This window comes from Phycodurus eques, chromosome 17, assembly GCF_024500275.1.
Source record: "Phycodurus eques isolate BA_2022a chromosome 17, UOR_Pequ_1.1, whole genome shotgun sequence".
NCBI classification, from domain to species: Eukaryota; Metazoa; Chordata; class Actinopteri; order Syngnathiformes; family Syngnathidae; genus Phycodurus; species Phycodurus eques.
Genome location: NC_084541.1, coordinates 4,495,782 through 4,514,647, shown reverse-complemented (window position 1 = coordinate 4,514,647; position 18,866 = coordinate 4,495,782). Strand labels below are relative to the sequence as shown.

At 42.5% G+C, this 18,866-nt stretch overlaps 1 protein-coding gene across 2 annotated transcripts in view; it reads left to right on the top strand.

Annotated features, from left to right (window-relative positions):
• vps11 (VPS11 core subunit of CORVET and HOPS complexes) overlaps positions 1 to 17,273 on the top strand; it is a 56,434-nt gene extending 39,161 nt beyond the window's left edge. Inside the window, exons 13-16 of one of the 2 annotated variants that reach the window (XM_061701960.1) lie at positions 4,536 to 4,738; positions 4,813 to 4,981; positions 12,921 to 13,143; positions 16,452 to 17,273. In XM_061701960.1, the coding sequence (XP_061557944.1) occupies positions 4,536 to 4,738; positions 4,813 to 4,981; positions 12,921 to 13,143; positions 16,452 to 16,616 (760 nt within the window). In that variant the 3' untranslated portion in view covers positions 16,617 to 17,273. Of the gene's footprint in view, positions 1 to 4,535; positions 4,739 to 4,809; positions 4,982 to 12,920; positions 13,144 to 16,451 lie in introns of both variants that reach the window. The other variant, XM_061701959.1, reaches the window with a different exon arrangement.
• Positions 17,274 to 18,866: the final 1,593 nt, after the last annotated feature.

The following is an 18,866-nucleotide window of genomic DNA, read 5'->3' as shown; positions in this document are numbered from 1 at the left end:
AGACTTACGCAGCTGCCGAGATACATCTGCAGAGGTTGTCATCACAACTTCACTCCATTCGCTCTTACTCTCATTAGAACAATCCATGTGTGCGCTGCTTGTCTGTGAGTCCTGGCCAAAGCACCCCAGTCTACTCTCAACATGAAAAGTAATATGAAGCTCACTCTGCATAACACCTGCTCCCTCAACAACAAAAGCCACATACAAAACAAAAGTGTTTCAACGACTGACAAGTCCACAAAACAATCGTCGGCCCCAGAATCCACCAGTGCTGTAACTTTAAGGCGGTTACCATTAAGAGAAATCCTACCAGGGAGCTGAAGGTGACTTGTTGCTTGGGTGAGAGTCCTGGAAGGTGTCAAACCAGTCTCATGCAGCTCACAGTTATTTGTTTGGTCCTGGGGCTTCATGGAGGTTGACTGACTTGACACCGTTGAGCTGCAGCAGTGTGCAGACTCGATCCCTTGGTTTCCTTGGGTAAGATGAAACCTGGTGTCCTAGTAGCCTGCAGTGCAAACATAGCCGGCTTCTCATACGTCGGTTCTACAACAGCTAAAATACACTAATTTCGAGCACAATAATAAATCGGGGAAATTTCTAGCAAACCAACTTCAACGTAACAAAGAAAAACACTAATTGCATCTGTCCAAGATTCAAATGGCAAATTTACTCAATCACCACAGGATATTAATAGTATATTTTACAACTACTACGGTATCTTATATTCATCGCATAATAAGCCGAATAAAAATTACATTGAAACTTTTTTCAATAACCTAAACATCCGTCAATTAACTTCAGAAAGTAAAGAGTTTTTAGATGCCCTCCAGTCGGTACTCCAGTTTTAATGCATCATACACCTGTCTGTGGGGGGAGGACACTCGGCCAGGTGTCCCGGCACTTCGGCCTGCGCCTTTCTACCACGGATTTTTAATGCTCTACATACATTCACAGATCCTTGGGGTGCTGGTTGGCCTTTGTGGGAGTGACGGTTGCGGGTCAGTATTGCCCTGTGACCGTCTCGCCTCACCAGTTTCTCCAATTTGACTGCACTCCACCCCACCACACACAGTCACGGTATAGGGATTATGGTTTCACATTTTTCTTGGCTTGACTCCTGGGACCCGTGGCCCCGCCCCCCCCGATTGTCGGGTCACGTAGAGGCACCCTTTTGGACCCGCCTTCCTCCCCCCTCCCTTGGCGAGGGCGCCATGGGAGGGCCATGTTAAGCACCCGTTGTGCCAAGGGAGGGCCATGTTAAGCGCCCGTTGCGCCAAGGGAGGGCCATGTTAAGCGCCCGTTGTGAGCAACTTTTGCAGGCTATGACTATTTTTGTGTGGCTTCTGGCTCCTGCTTTGGGCCCTGTTGTTGGGTGGGGCCTCCATGCTCTCCGGGGGTGGTGTCTCCCTAGTTGGGGTACCCTGCTGGATGGGCTCGCTGACTCGGCTACCCCCCTTGTGGGTGGGGTTGGCTCACCCTTCCACGATGTGCCGGCTCAGCAACTCCGTATACCAGTTGACGAACATGCATGTGATATGGCAGGGGTGGGCAAACGTTTTGGCTCAGGGGCCACGTTAACTTAGAATGTGACAGGCGGGCCAAGCCAGAACCAGATGCTTGCATATAAAAAGTAAACAAAACAAACAAAAAAAAGGTATTGTAGTGTTAATACTTAGATTTACTTTTAATGGGAACAGTGTTGTCACCTTTTTTTGCCAGTGCATCAAAGTCTTGTGTTAGTTTTGTTGTGGCAATTCTCAGAACACATCTGAGGTGTACATCACTCAGCTGGGATCTGTAGGATGTTTTGTTGGTGTTCATCACACTAAAAGTCCGTTAACACACATATGTAGAGTCGAACACCACAATCCTCTGTGCCATCTTCTGGATTTTTGGTAATTTTTCTGTGCTTAATGATGCATAAAACTCATCCTGTTTGAGAGTTGAACTTCTCTTTTAAGACAGTATCACACTGGAGATCAATCAGTTCCATCTGCAGCTCCCGTGGCGCTGTTTCAGAGTCTTGTGTGACTAAATCTTGGATGTTTTGCTGAGCCTGCAAGCTTGATTTTAACCGCTGAGCCGGAGCCATCAGTTCCTGCGTTGATTGGCTTTTAGCATAATCAGCATGCTTGGTAGAAAAGTGACTGCTGATGTTATATCCCTCTAAAACCGCAATGGTTTCTTAACAAATTAGACATACAGTCTTTGACCCAACTTCAGTGAAAAAGTATTTAGTAGTCCATTCTATATTAAACTTTATCTACTGCGCTACCTGGTGGAACCACTGGGCATTACAGGACAACATGGTGGAACCACTCGGCATTACAGGACAAGGTCAAATCAATGTTGTCATGCCGTAGTGTGCCCACCCCTGTGGTATGCTTTTCACTAATAAGTATGATAAACACACTATAGGCTTTAATTACTTGTGCTGGGATCACTAACAACAACACAGGTTATACTAACATATCAACTCACTAAAGAAGAATCCCACCGCACCACTCGTCAATAGCACTGCCTTGCTAATCTTTCCACATCCTGGCCTGCCCTTTTCTGTGCTTTCTTGTTCTCTTGGTTAGTTATTGCATGTCCTCACTGAGTGTGTGTCACCCACCCCCCTCCACCAATCTACAAATGACGGTTGTAATGTTACTTGTGTCCAAATATCAAGACTGTCTCTATATTGTTCTGCTGTGGTTCTCGCCCTTAGTCCCCTTGTCCACTCTATCCCCTAAAACCCTTTTCTGTCCGGGTGCATTTTCAATAAACACCAGAATAATTAAAAAAACAATTAAAAATAAGCTGAGAGAGTATTGCTAACTGCCCTGTTGCACAGGAAAACGGTTCCAGCACAAAGGCATACAGATCCACCATTCTGTAAAGCCATTGAGCTGAACAGGACAGGTTTAAAAAAAATAATAATTTTAAAAAATTAAAAAAAACAGCAGCAGGAGTGCTCATTATTTTATACCGCGACAAGACCACGACGATATCGAGGCACTTTTAATTTCACGATATCGCATTATTATGCATGTGACATCCCTAGTAAATAATCACACTATTACCATTATATCTTAATTTGGAAATTCCTCCAAATGTCAAATCACTGTGTTCTACAAGTGTCTTTTTGATAATTGCGTCCTTCTGTTTTACCTCAACGCTGCAAATGAGATGCCTAACTGATAATCCTGATAGTTTCTGTGACAGTGACAATAAAGTTATTTTCTATTCTATTCCATTCTGTTTGAGATATTTTCTCTTGTGTGTGTTTGTGTTTACAAATGTTTGGTTATGTGTTTTATGATGGTTGTTGTTGGTGTTATTTATTGGGTGACATTAGGCCAAAATATGTTCCTTCAATAAAAATGTGTTTCTTGAGTAGGTAAAGATGAAATATAGAAATGGATCTTGTGGTAGGAAACAATGATGAACAATTTTACAATACTAGTCACCTTTGGAAACTGCATAAACAGACATTGAAATAAAAACATATTCATTTGACACAAGATGGCATCTTGGAAATGTAAACAATTGTTACGTCTGCCTACCACACAGCCAGCAGCAGGTCAGGGGTGTTGACATGTCGTCCCTCTTCCTAGGGACAAACGAAGGGCTAAGGGGAAGGGGAAAGGCTTGGGGTAGAATTGGGATAAACCTAAACCTTCTCATTTGTACAGTACACAAAACACATCTCTAAAACAGCCTGAAACTCAAATCCACAGCTTCATCACCTCCCACCTGGATTATTACATCAGTCTCCTAAATGGTTTACCTTCAAAATCCCTCAATAAACTCTGATGCATCCAAAACTCCACTGCCCGTCTGTTCATCCACTCCCGGACCCGTGACCGCATCACTCATGTCCACTGTAAACTCCACTGGCTCCCCATGCCCCAAAGAGTCCTTCTCACAACCTACAAAGCCCTCGATAATCTGGCCTCACCTTCCCTGACTGAACTCCTCCGTCACACTTCCACCCGCACCCTCTGCTCTCCTGATACCAACATCCTGTTCCCCCCATCTGTACCAAGTACAAAACCTGGAGAGAGGGAGCTTTCTCTGTTGTCACCCCCACCCTCTGGAGTGCACTCTCTGAAGCCAACAGACACACTTTCTCACTCACCACCCTAAAAAAAACTACTGAAAACCCACCTGTTCAACACTGCTTTCACTCTTTTATTACCTCTCTTCATCCCCCATGTATCCTTACTTACCATCTGAGTCACTTACTTTCTGTAAAAAAAAAAACTCCATCTATTACGATTGCCCTTATGTTAATAATTTAAACAGGCATAACAAAGAGAACAATGGCAGCAATGACACTGTTCACTCCAAAAGAAAGTCTCGTCAAGTTTGTCTTTTTGATCCACAAATATGTGCAAGTGCAGAAGAAAAGTTTTATTTTAATATTTGAATGGGCATAACATGTGATAGAAGTCCTTGTATTGGATCTCATAAACTGTTGTACTGGTGAAGCAAAATAAAAAAAAATTAAATATGGCCCACCATTTGCTTTTTTCCCCCCCCTACAGGTACCAACAGATTATGCACTACCACATGCAGAATGAGGTGTATGATAAAGTCGTTGAAGCTTGTAAACGTTATGGAGACCAGGAAGGTTGCCTGTGGGAACAAGCCTTGGGTTACTTTGCCAGAAAAGAAGAAGACTGCAAGGCCTACATCAGTGAGGTCTTGGGTCATATTGACCAAAACAACCTGATGCCCCCTTTACTTGGTATTTTTCAAATTGTATGTATCCTTTTTACCTATTTAAAAAAATTTAGAGCTATACATCTGTTTTTGTAGTAGTCCAGACGCTGGCACACAACTCGACAGCAACCCTATCTGTTATCAGAGACTATCTGATCAACAAGCTGCAAAGGGAGAGCCAACAGATTGAGGACGACGAACATAAAATATGCCAATATCGTGAGGAAACTGCTCACCTCCGCTCTGAGATCCAGGAGCTCAAGACAAGGTTGGTTAATGTTTTAGGTTTCCCTGCACTGTTCACTAGTACCCCGAAAATCGTCCACAATCAGGTCCGTGGCACTGGTCGATTTGCATAACAACAGGTTCAGAATCAGAATTATCATTATTTGCCAAGTATGTCAAAAACACAACAAATTTGTCTTTGGTAGTTGGAGCCGCTCTAGTATGACAACAGTCAATTGACAGAGAATACTTTTGAGACATAAAGACATAAAAAACACAGTCACTGAGCAATAAAAGGTTACCAGTAATGTGGTAATGCCGGTACAATTATTATTTTTTTAACAATGCAAGGACCATTGTGCAAAGGGCGCTGAGACTTCAAGAAATTGATGCAGTTTAAAGTGACTAGTAGTGCGATATTCTGGGACAATGTAAATTGTGCATATGGTGCAGATGCTACTCATGCATATGAGTGGCCAGTATTGGTCAACAACAGAATGCAAATAGTGCAGAGTGGCGAGACTACTATAGTGAGTGCATGAGTAATGTATAATTGGCCCGACAAAGCTGTAACAACAATCTCAAGACAAAATTGGCAGCATGTTGCAAAAGAGTTGTAAGTTAACTGTTTAAGAAGTTAATGGCAAGAGGGAAGAAGCTGTTGGAATGTCTGCTTGTTTTAGTTTGAATTGTTCAGTAGCGCCTACCTGAGGGAAGGAGGTGGAAGACCTGGTGACCAGGATGTGGGGGTCCAAGAAGATTTTGCATGCTCTTGTCTTAGTTCTGGTAGCGTGCAAGTCCTCAAGGGTGGGCAGAGGGGTACCGACAAGCTTTTGAGCAGTTTTGATTGTCCGTTGCAGTCGGAGTTTGTCCTTTTTCTGTAGCATCACCAAACCAGACTGTGATGGAAGAACACAGGACTGATTCGATGACCGCTGTGTTGAACTGCCTCAACAACTCCTGTGGCAGGCCGTGCTTCCTCAGAAGCTGCAGGAAGTACATCCTCTGCTGAGGATGATGTTGATCTCCCACTTCAGGTCCTGAGAGACTGTAATTCACAGGAACCCGAAGGTTGACACAGGGCAGTTGGACAGCGTGACGGGCAGCCGTGGCGAAGGATGCCTCCTGAAGTCCTCGATCATCTCTACAGTCTTGAGCCTGTTCGGCTCCAGGTTATGTCGGCCACAGCTCCAGCAGCTCCACTTCCTGTCGATACGCAGATTCGTCACAGTCTTTGATGGGGCCGATGACTGTGGTGTCGTCTGCAAACCTCAGGAGTTTAACAGCTGGAAGCATTGAGCTGCAGTCATTCGTGTAGAGAGAGAAGAGCAGTGGAGACGCCCCAGTGCTGGTGGTGCGTGTAGATGAGGTGGTGTCCCCCAGCCTCACCTGCTGTGCCCTGCCCATCAGGAAGCAGTAAATCCACTGGCAGTGGAAAGCGAGATGCTGAGCTGGAGAAGCTTGGAGGAGAGGAGTTCGGGGATGATGGTGTTGAATGCAGAGCTGAAGTCCATGAACAGGAAATCCTTGAGTAGGTCCCCGCGCCATCGAGGTGTTCTCGGATTAAGTGCATTCCCATGTTGACTGCATCATCTGCAAACCTGTTTGCTCGGTAGGCAAACTGCAGGGTTTCCAGCAGGGGACCTGTGACTCTCTTGAGGTGGTCCAGCACGAGGCGTTCAAAGGACTTCATAACCACAGATGTCAGGGCAACAGGCCTGTAGTCATTCAGACCCGAGATTGCAGGTTTCTTGGGGACTGGAATGATGGTGGAGCGTTTGAAACAGGATGGTACTTCGCACAGTTCCAGAGATCTATTGAAGATCTGTGTGAAGACTTGAGCGAGCTGGTCCGCGCAGACTTTGAGGGAGGATGAGGACCCAAGGTGTGGGTCTGCCGCTTTGTTGATCTTTTGTTGTCTTAAGATACGTCTCACCTCCTGTTCGTGGATGGTCAACAAAGGAGGGGGAGTCAGAGGTTCAATGGTGGTCGGTGGTGCGCCTGGGTGGTTGTGGGATGTGAAAGTGTCCTTTTCAAATCTTAAGTAGATGGTGTTCAAGTCGTTGGCTAGTCTTTCATTGTTCTCAGTTTGGGGGGGATGGTCGCTTGTAATTGGTTAGCAATTTTAATGTGTGCCAGACTGATTTAGTCATTCGCGCTCAACTGTTTTTCTTACTTTACTGCATCATTTCTGTTTGCGATGTTAATTTCTTTCGTCAGCTGGTTTCTAGCGCAATTATACAGGGCTGTACCCCCACTTCGATATGTGTCCTCTTTAGCCTGGCGAAGTTGGTTATGTTTGGCAGTGAAACACGACTTCTTGTTATTAAACGTGCGAAATGACTTTGTTGGTACACACACCTCTTCACAGAAATTGATATAGGATGTGACATTGTCCGTATATCCATCCAGGCTGCCAGCTGAACTGCACAAGACTGGACACTCCAGTCTTGTGCAGTTTAAACAGCTTTGAAGTGTCTTCTGTTGGGAGTGTCATTCAATCTTTTGAAGTTACTATAAGTCAAATTTTGTCCAAGAGGCAGGTCACGTTGTGCCTCAGTCACAAACTGTTAAGAACAAATTTATTATCAAGTCCCACTAGCGAACTTTTCATGATGCAGACAGCTGGACTGAATGCGTGTCTGCTGGTAAATACACAATACGTCAATAGAGTGACTTTCTTTATTTTACATCTTGGTCTGATGGTAAAAATGCCAGCGAGAATGTGAAGCGAACTGGTCCAAATAAACACACTGTACTTCCAAATTAGTGATGCACCGAAATAAAAGATTTTTGACCGAAAACAAAGACGAGGATCCCGAGGCCGAAAATTGGAAATAAAAAACAACGAAAGAAATCATTAAGTCTTTTGGTCCGAAACCGAAAGTACATTTTAGGGCCATTTTCAGCCGAAACATTTTAGTGGCCGAAATTGCGGTGCATCACTCTTCTGAATTTTCTTTTTTTGACAATTTAAAAGAGTTGCCGGATGTAATAAAATGTCCCTTGACATTCTTCGGTCAACATATACAAAAAAAAAAGAATTACAGCGCACTTAACATCTACTGAGTACACTATGGTTGAAATCCCTCTGTTCTGTCTTGTTCAACTGAGACACTGCTCACCCTGCCCACACAATGCAGAGTACAGCTTTTGTCGCTGACGACCGGGGACAGAGCTAAGGCCTTGCAACTAGGCAACCGGTTATTTGTTCTCTAACAGCAACTTTTTTGGGGAAGCAAATTTATTGAGAATCAAAACGAATAAATCCCCTTGGACATGAGTATTCATAGCCTTTGCCATCAAGCTTAAAATTAAGCTCGGCTGCATCCGGTTTCCACTATTCATCAGTTTTTACAGCAGTTAAACAGGATTCCAGCTGTGGTAAATTCAGTTGATTGGACATGATTTGGATAGGCAGACACCTGTTTATAGTAGAGGGGTTGACAAAGTGACTTCAGAGTGCTAACCGCACTACTGCAACCAGCGGGAAAAGCATCCATGCTACTTTTAGGTCGCTAACCAGTCACTTCCAGATATGGGCAAGCGTGCACGTAAGCGCCGTCCTCCATGCCCCCTGCCTCACAGTGAGCACCAAGAAAACCAAGTGCAGTGTGAAAAGGAGGTAACCAAGAACACGATGGCCACTCTGCCAGAGCTCCAGCATTCCTCTGTTGTAAGAGGAGAACCTTCCAGAAGAACAACCATTTCTGCAGCAATCCACCACTCAATCCTGTATGGTACAGTGGCCACTCCTTAGTTAAAGGAACATGGCAGCCCGCGTGGAGTTTACCCAAAGGTCCCAGGAGTACTCTCAGACCATGAGATGCAACATTATCCAAACTGATGAGACCATAATTCTTCAGTTCATGCAACAAGGCTTAGTTAGAACAGCGTGAGTTGGTGTGGATAAAATCAACTGTTTATGCTCCAAATTACAGCCCCCTCCCCTTCCCAAAAATATGAATGGTATCATTCTTTTGGAATGCAAAAAAAGACAGTCGTTAGGGTGCCTGGCAAAGGGGTCACTGTCTGTCAATGAATCGGGAATGCCCTCATTAGTATTCCATTCAGTTGTAAAATGATGATTTAATCAAATTGTAAAATGTTGAATGAATGGAATATAAATGAGGGAGTTTTCACCTAATGACTCTTGTGGACAGACAGTCGCCCCTCTACCATGCACCCTAACGACTGTAGTTTTTTGTATTCCAAAAGAATGATATCATTCTTGGTTTGGGAGGGTACCTCTAACCTGAAGCATCCATTGAGTTTTTCAACACCAACTCAGACTCGTGCTGTTCTAAGCCTTGTTGCATGAACTGATGAAAGCTGCTCGGAAGAGAGGCAAAACGTATATGAAGACAACCGCAACAGTCCGCTTGCGATCAATGCAAAGCCCTGAGAACTCTTTAGTTTGCATGCCAGATGTCATGTTTGGAGGAAACCAGGCACAGCTTATTACATGAGCAATAACCTAGAGTGAAGAGTGGTGATGGCAGCATCGTGCTGTGTGAATGATTTTCAGCAGCAGGAACTGGGAGACAAATCAGGATCGAGGCAAAGATGATTGCAGTAATATACAGAGACATCCTGGATGAAAACCTACTCCAGAGTGGTATTGACCTCAGACTGGGGCAACAGTTCATCTTTCAGCAGGACAACACACAGCCAAGATATCAATATATCAATGGAGTTGCGTGAAGACAACTCACTGAATGTCCTTGAGTGGCCCAGCTAGGGCCCATTCTTGACCAGGGGCCACTATGCTGCTGTGTCGGGCCACCACCTACGTATAGACACTGGCCCGCTCAGTCCAGTTCAAATTTCAAAATCATCCAAAATTTTCGCATGCCAAAAATGGCCCAAAACTGCATTTTCAGTGTCAGTCTGAAATTCTTTTATCACTTAAACATTCCATCCAAAACAGGATGTTGTGATGTTGTGATGACGCAAACTGTGACAACACGGCCTGACTGGATAAATGGGGATGCATTCGGGTTAGCCTCAAGACGATAGTCGAAGCTAACGCTGGAGCAGGTCATACTTTGCAGCCTTTAAAATGTTATTCTGCCCTCCCTGAGCATGCTTTAAAGGTCCCGCATTTTGACTAGTATTTGGGATGTAATATTGTCTTTATGGTGCCTCAGTAACCATATCGTATGAATTAAAATCGGCCACGCATTCCCGAGTCCCAGACGTTTTTCAGCTGAGTGGCCTGGAATCGGGTCATTCGAATTTCTCAAGCTTATCTACATCACTAGCGAAGATCACCACCTACTTCTTCGTTCCTGACCCACCGCGGTCAACACAACAAACTAGCTCTCACAAGTGGGTCTTCTACACAGAAGCAACCAATCACAGGAAAAGGGGCGGTATGAGCCAAATATGGACAAAACTGGGTCAAACAGAATTAGATGTCAGAGGGGCCTTTTCTGGACACTCGTATCACAAAACCAAGGTGTTTTTTTTTTTTTTTAATTAATTTGACACTTTTATACTCAGTCCACGTTAGAGAGTCACTCTATAGATGTCTAAATAGTCTAAATAGCCATAATATGGGACCTTTAAGCTGTTTACTGACACCCCAGTTGGAGTTTACACTGAAACCTAGCACACAACAAAGATATTTGCCCTCATTTTATATTTAAATACAACACACACATAATTTTAGAAAACGCCAGCTTAATGCCAACAGTCAGTCGAAAACCCTAGCTAATATTAGCATTTGGTCACAGGAGGTCTTTAGCTTCAAATAATAAATAGTCACACACAAGCGCCATAGTAACACATAGGGACAGGTAATATAAGAATACTCACGGGCATATATTGTTCCTAATCTGTTTAAAAAAAAGTTTATTAAGGTTATATTGCGACTTTCTTCCTCTCTTTTTCTTAAATTTTACATTAAACGAGTAGCTCCATGCATGCATCGTACCACACAGCAGGAACAGCAAATACAGTCATTGACTGAACAAAAAGGCACTTTTTTTTTACTGACTGTAACATGAAATCAGACTAAACATTTCTTCTTTTAGGTCAATTAGGATTGCCAAAATTATTTGTATTTGCTAAATTCCAGAATAATGAGAGGATTTTTACAGACAACATAATAGACAAAGACAATACAGTCATGGCTAAAAGCATTGGCACGTTTTCAGCCATGAATTTATTTATTTTTCTTGTCCCCCCCCCCCTTTCTATTATTTTATTATATTATTATTTTACTTGTTACTGATTTATTTTCTGGTTGTTCTTTTAAGTTATATTTAAAGTTGTGTTTTGGTTGTTCAATAAAATTTTTAAATAAATGAATAATCGTGTTTGATTTTTTTTTTCCATGATCACCCAGTCTTAGTGTAGCATCCCCTCCGCCCTTCACACTGCGCAGGTGCGCAAGAGCTGCGAAGCAAACCCAAACAAAAATCAAATAGCCAATAAAACTGAACATAAATAAATTGAAAAATTTACAGCTAATCCATATCCAGCAGTGATTGGCAGATCTCACTCACGGATTATCGGTATTGCAATCGGCAGCATAAAACCTAAAGCCCTGATCGGAGCACCCCAAATCAGAATCAGAATCAGAATCATCTTTATTTGCCAAGTATGTCCAAAACACACAAGGAATTTGTCTCCGGTAGTTGGAGCCGCTCTACTACAACAAACAGTCAATTTACAGAACACTTTGGGGACATAAAGACATTGACAAAAAACAATTGTGCAAAAAGATGCAGAGTCCTCTAGCACTTAGAGCAGTTCGAACGACTAATATTGCAATAGTCCGGTGCAATGACCATTGTGCAAAGGGCGCTGAGACTTCAAGGAGTGTATGCGGTTTAAAGTGACGAGTAGTGCGATCATCTGGGACAATGTTGGTTGTGCAAATGTTACAGATACTCCTCAATCAGTGTGCAAATGGCATGAGTGGCCAGTATATGCAAATAGTGCAGCATGGCGAGACAACTACAGTGAGTGCACGAGTAATACATAATTGGCCCCACAGAAATGTGACAACGAACTCAAGTAAAAAAATTGCCATCTTGTTGTAATGGAATTATAGGTTAGGTGTTTAAGAAGTTGATCGCAAGAGGGAAGAAGCTGTTGGAATGTCTACTAGTTCTAGTTTGCGTTGATCGGTAGAGCCTACCTGAGGGAAGGAGCTGGAAGAGCTGGTGACCGGGGTGCAGACGGTCCGAGAGGATTATACACATGGTGTGCAAAACATCAAGACATAAGATAAAGTATTGTTGGAATGTCAGTGCGAAGTAAATGTTTTAATAATTTTGCTATAGATTTATTCTTTTAAGCATTATTATTCATTTGTGCAATTGCAATGCCTTGATTTTACTGAGAATCGCCATGAATGCAATTTTACTAATAATTTCTTCAAGTGGCTTAAATAATACAGTCTAAAGACACTAAATACGAAACAATCACTAAAACTTAACGTATTATATAATGAATATACGGGGCCAGTACAAGTGCTGACAGGGCCACCACAGCTTGGCTTGTCGGGCAACCACTTAAAAAGGCTTAACGTCGGACCCTGCAAATATACTGTTGGTGTGTCATGCTTCAACATTTGAGGCTGTCATTGCTGCCAAAGGTGCATGAACAAAGTACTGAGCGAAGGCTATGCATACTTATATACTTATGTACAAGTTGATTTCTTCGTTTTTTTTATCCTTGAACATTTTTTTTTTTGGGGGGGGGGGGGGCAATTATTTCACGTTATTTGTGGATGGTTTTTGTAGAAATTTTAAGAAAGCGAATGAATTCATTTTTTTGTACAAGAAGACTATCATAACTATGTGGGGGGGAAATTCAGCGCTGGGATCACCATGTGTTACCTTTGAATATGAGGTGCAAGTAATAATTGAAGTGTGGTGTGGCATTGACAACAATGACAATTTCTGCATGTCAAGTTTCCCAAACAACCTTTGAAACTGCTCCACTAACTGTAACTCAAATACCCACAGCGCCAAGATATTCCAGAAAACCAAGTGCAACATGTGCAACAGTCCTCTGGAGCTCCCATCCGTTCATTTCCTGTGTAGCCACTCCTTTCACCAACACTGCTTCGAAAGTTATGCTGACAACGAGGCTGAGTGCCCTACGTGTGCTCCAGAGAACCGCAAAGTAATGGATATGCTACGTGCCCAGGACCAGAAGCGGGACCTGCATGACCACTTTAATAGACAGGTAGTAACACTGCAATAGACTTTAGATTTACAAAAAAAAAAAAAAAAAAAGCTGTGTTGGCTACATAACACTTAGTGAACAATATAAATACAAGCTATATAACACATAGCGTTGTGAATTGTAAATGAGGCCATATTTAATTTTTATTTTTTTAAACTACAGTTACATTACAATTACAGTATCTACATGTATGTATGAGTCATTTTTCATATCGTTTGATGTTTGTATGTATGGGTCATTTTCATATAATTTGATCAAAAATGGTAAAGTCATGGCCCACTGTATTTCCTTTTGAAAATGTATTTTACGATTAGTATTTGAGTTTTTGGCAGTTGTTACCCATCAAAAGGTCATAGTTGTTTCTAAAAAAAAAAAAAAAAAAAAATATTCTAAAGTCATATTTTTCAAACATTTAATGCCAAAATTCCTTCCCGATGGACCCTCCTCTACAGCACCCCTGAATAGACCTTACCAGATAGGCTGAGGAGTGTGATCCCCATGTATTTGGAACACACCCTCCGGTCCCCCTTCTTAAAAAGGGTGACCACCACCCCAGTCTGCCAATCCAGAGGCACTGTCCCCGATGTCCACGCGATGTTGCAGAGGCGTGTACACCAGGACAGTCCCACAACATCCAGAGCCTTTAGGAACTCCGGGCGAATCTCATCATGGACTCTGTGCGCCACTGTTTGACCCGAGTCTGTCGATCTCAGAGCCCTACTGGGTTTATATACCATAAGCATTTCTTTCATGTATTCAGGACCTAAACTATTTAGTGATTTATAGACCAGTAGCAGAACTTTAAAACAAATTCTAGAGTACAGAGACTTTAGAATTGGAGTAATATGTTCTGACCTCTTTGTTCTGGTCAGAACCCGAGCTGCAGGATTCTGAATGAGCTTCAGCTGTTTAATGATCTTTTGGGGCGAGTTCTTGGCGGGATTCATCTTTCCTTTGATTGCAACCAATCGTCCTGTCCCTGCTGCTGAAAAACACCACCACAGCATGATGCTGCCACCACCATGCTTCACTGTTGGGACTGTATTGGACAGGTGATGAGCAGTGCCTGGCTTTCTCCACACATACCGCTTAGAATTAAGGCCCAAAAATTCTATCTTGGTGTCATGAGACCAGAGAATCTTATTTCTCACCATCTTGGATTCCTTCAGGTGTTTTTTCGCAAACTCCATGCGGGCTTTCATGTGTCTTGCACTGAGGAGAAGCTTCCGTCGGGCCACTCTGCCATAAATCCCTGACCGGTGGAGGGCTGCAGTGATGGTTGACTTTGTAGAACTTTCTCCCATCTCCCGACTGCATCTTTGGAGCTCAGCCAGATTATCGATTATAAAGGCCACTTTGCTCTTAAGAACCTTAACTGCAGCAGAAATATTTTTGTAATCATGGCCAGATCTGTGCCTTGCCAAAATTCTGTCACTGAGCTCTTCAGGCGGTTCCTTTGATTCTGATTTGCTATGACATGCACAGTGAGCTGTAAGGTCTTATATAGACAGGTGTGTGGCGTTCCTAATCAAGTCCAGTCAGTATCATCAAACACAGCTGGACTCCAGTGAAGGTGTAGAACCATCTCAAGGCTGAAGAAATGGACAGCACCCGTGTTAAATATGAGTGTCACAGCAAAGGGTCTACTTATGGCTGTGTGATATTTCAGTTTTTCTTTTTGAATGAATCTGCAAATATTTCAACAATTCAATTTTCTTCTGTCAATATGGAGTGCTGTGTCTACCTTCATGAGGTAAAGAAATGAACGTAAATGATTTTAGCAAATGCCAACATTCCAACATGTCTGCACCAGTGCTTAAAGCAAGATCCATAAAGCCATGGATGAACTTGACTAGCCTGTACAGAGTCCTGCCCTCAACCTGATAGAACAGTTTTGACTGTAGAAACTTCACACTGGACTTAACTTCAAGTAGCTTGACCTTTGTGCTTCTCCAGTTTTCCTACAGACTCTGGGACCTTTATTTCCAAATGAAATGCAAAATTTACTTTAATTTGAAAAGAGGACTTGGGACCACTGGGCAATAGACCAGGACTTTTTCTCCTTAGCCCAGCACAGATGCTTCTGACGTTGTTTTTGGTTCAGGAGTGGCTTGACACATGGAATGCTACAGCTGTAGCCCATGTCATGCAGATGTCTGTATGTGGTGGTTCTTGATGCACTGACACCAGCCCCAGTCCACTCATTATAAGCTCCCCCAGATTTCTGAATCGACGTTGCTTGACAATCCTCTCAAGGGTGCCGTCATCCCTGTCACTTGTGCACCTTTTCCAGCCACATTTTCCCCTTCCTCTTAACACTCTGTTAATGTGTTTTGATACAGTGCTCTGTGAGCATCCAGCTTAATTTGCAAATAATTTTCTAGACGTTTTTTTTCTTTGTCTCCCTTATGGAGGGTGTCAATGATGGTTTTCTGCACAACGTCAAGTCAGCAGTCTTGCCCATGATTCTGAAGCCTACTAAGCCAGACTGAGACCATTTAAAGGCTGAGGAAAATCTCTGCAGGTGCTTTGCATTAATTTGCTGACAAGATTGGGACACAGGGAGCCTACAATATTGAACTTTGTCATGATATTCAACTTTTTTTTTTTCTTCCTCCCATAATCATCAAAATTGAAACAAATAAAGGCTTGAAATATTTAACTTTGTGTGTTGTGAACGAATATACAAGTTTCACTTTTTGAAACAAACTATTGAAAAAAATTACTTTTCTTTGATATTCAATATTTTTGGCCCATACCTTTACTTTATGCTTTGGAAATTCTTTTATACCCTTCTGCTGATTGATACATTTGAACAGTGAGATCCCTATAATGTGTTGGAAATCTCTGCAGACCATGGCTTGTGGTGTAAGATGTTGCTAAAATGTTGTCAGGAAAAGCCTAATGGAACATGAATCTGATTGGTAAATTCTAAACACAGCCACACCCCCAGTTATAAGAGTGTGTGTGCACACTTGTGCACCCACATTATCTCAGTTTATTTTTACTTGCCCTCTCTATTTTTTTTTTTAATTGAGGTGTAAAGCTTATATTAAGAAACACTACACAACAACACATGGTGCATGAACATCCAATAGATTAATTGTTAAAAGTATCCGATGTGTTATTGTGGTGCTTTTGCTTGGCTAGTGGATATATCCATGGAATGTATCAATTTTAACTTTTCAGTCATCAAGACTTTTTAAAGCATTTTTTTTTCATGGAAACTGTTTTTTAAAAGCTGTTTACTGTGTTACCACATGAATATTATGGGGAAAATGTAAGCTCTTCTTTCTTGTGGTTTTCAGTTACAGAGCGCACATGATGGATTCTCTGTTGTGGCTGACTACTTTGGCCGAGGAGTTTTTAACAAACTCACTCTTCTTACGGACCCTCCTGGCAGCAAACCTGTTGGGAATCTAGAAATGAATTTGCAGAGGGACCTTCTCATCCGCACCAAGAGGAACAGCTAAAAAAAAAGAAAACCTATTTCTCACCTGAATCTTGTCTCTGGTAAAGTGTATTTATGTCCAGGTCACATCTGCGATGTTTCTCAACCATGTTTATTGCTACATAGGTCACAATTTTGCTCTCTATCTGTATTGAGCAACTTACTCTCTTACTTCTCGTCTCTTGTCTGGTTTATGATTCAATAAATACATGAGATTAAATATAGAGTCTGTCAGAATCTAGATGGAATATTAGGAAAGCCAGGGGAGTGCTCCCGGGCAACATCCATGACTTACAAATATCTGTAAAACTGGTTTCTGTGCAGGCTGAATTTGTGGGTCAACTCGTTAAAAGACGTAACTATTTCATTGACATAGATTCCCAAACAGACTGGATTCCTTCAGTTCCAAGGTTGCGGAGGCCAAATCACAGTTATCCATTGAGATTTTTAAAGGAAGATCTGAATTGGCGTACCGGGTACAGTATGTCGTAGCTGCAGCATTAAAAGGCATATGTTCACTCTTGTGTGTATTTACTCATTGTTTCCCAAACTTTAAACACCCCCCAAAAAATACTAGCTTCTCCAAGTACCACCATCTTGACCAACAATTGTCCTGTGAATACTCTCATTCATCCACGTCATTTGCGCAGTAGGCCCAAGTGTTCATCAAAAACGAGGAAGAGGTTTTCTCCAGCACTACTGTCAGCAGCGCCTGGGGGGCATGCATAGCACACAACAGGTTGCAATGGTGCTAACATAGTTGCAAGGAGTAAGAGTGAATGTCGCTTGCTTTAAGTCATTTATTGACACTCAAGTTAAAGTTCACTGTAAAACTAAACTCCCATAACAAAATAATTATACCTACTGAGTGTTCAAATACATCACAGACGTACTTTCTTTCTTCGTTTATGTTCACAAAAATTGCTAGCTCAATGCTAACACACATCCATCCATTTTCTACCGCTTATCCGAGGTCGGGTCGCGGGGTCAATGGCTTTAGCAGGGACACCCAGACCTCTGCCCAGCCACTTCATCCAACTCTTCCGGGGGGATCCCGAGGTGTTCCCAGGCCAGCCGAAAGACGTAGTCTCTCCAGCGTGTCCTGGGTCGTTCCCGGGGTCTCCTCCCCGGTGGGACATGCCCGGAACACCTCACAAGGGAGGCGTCCACGAGGCATCCGAATCAGATGCCCCAGCCACCTCATCTGGCTCCTCTCGATGTGAAGGAGCAGCGGCTCTACTCTGAGATCCTCCCGGATGACCGAGCTTCTCACCCTATCTCTAAGACCCACAGCTCGTGACCATAGGTGAGGGTAGGAACGTAGATCGACCGGTAAATTGAGAGCTTCGCCTTTCGGCTTAGCTCCTTCTTTACCACAACGGATTGATACAAAGTCTGCATCACTGCAGACGCTGCACCGATCTGCCAACCCATTGGTAAATAATAAACGGGTCAGTTTTTATCTTACCTACTGTTTTTGGTTATTGTTCTCTATTTGAGTAATATCACTTGATCAAGCCTTTTCTAACATTCCATGCTACAAAATAAGTAAAGTATGTATGATTATTGCTGATAACGGATTGGACCGATATCTGTTGTGGGTAGGTTGCTGCTGAACCTTTTTTTTAATTTTTTGCACTTTGCCGTTCGTGCCGCCTCCGCCAAAATAGGATTCAAGACGAAGAAGCAAACCACTATTAATTCACAAAACAGTTTGCAATATTAATTAGTCATATTTACCAGCTATTGCAAAGTTGCATTTGTTTGCAAACAGCTCAAAAGTAAATGCTGAAGCAAATATTAAAGACTGGAAAAAAAGAAGACAGAGCATGCATCCCATTACTTGACTATAAGGGATTAAACTAGATTTTAAGAAACAATGTAACTACTTTCAAAACATGCAATAAATCAAATAACTAAATACATTAGTTGGAACTGTTTTCAGGATCATTTTAATGATGGCATTGTGAATTTATGAGCCCTGGTAAATCCTGCGTGGCAGTATGAAGTGAAGTGGGATGCTGTGTAATAAGTAGTCTTGTAATGGTGGACATTGGTGGTCACATATATATAACTGATCAGGAATTATTGTATTACTATTTGTTCACAGACACCCCACATACTTTACTAGGTTTTATGTTCTAGTGTCTCTCATTCATGTAAAGGAATTGTAAGTGAAGGCATCAGGCACGTGGACAGATGGAGCCCAAGTGACGCTCATTGCCCCAACCCTTTTGCCCGGGATTAAAAAACAAAGTTCCCTTTGTTTTAC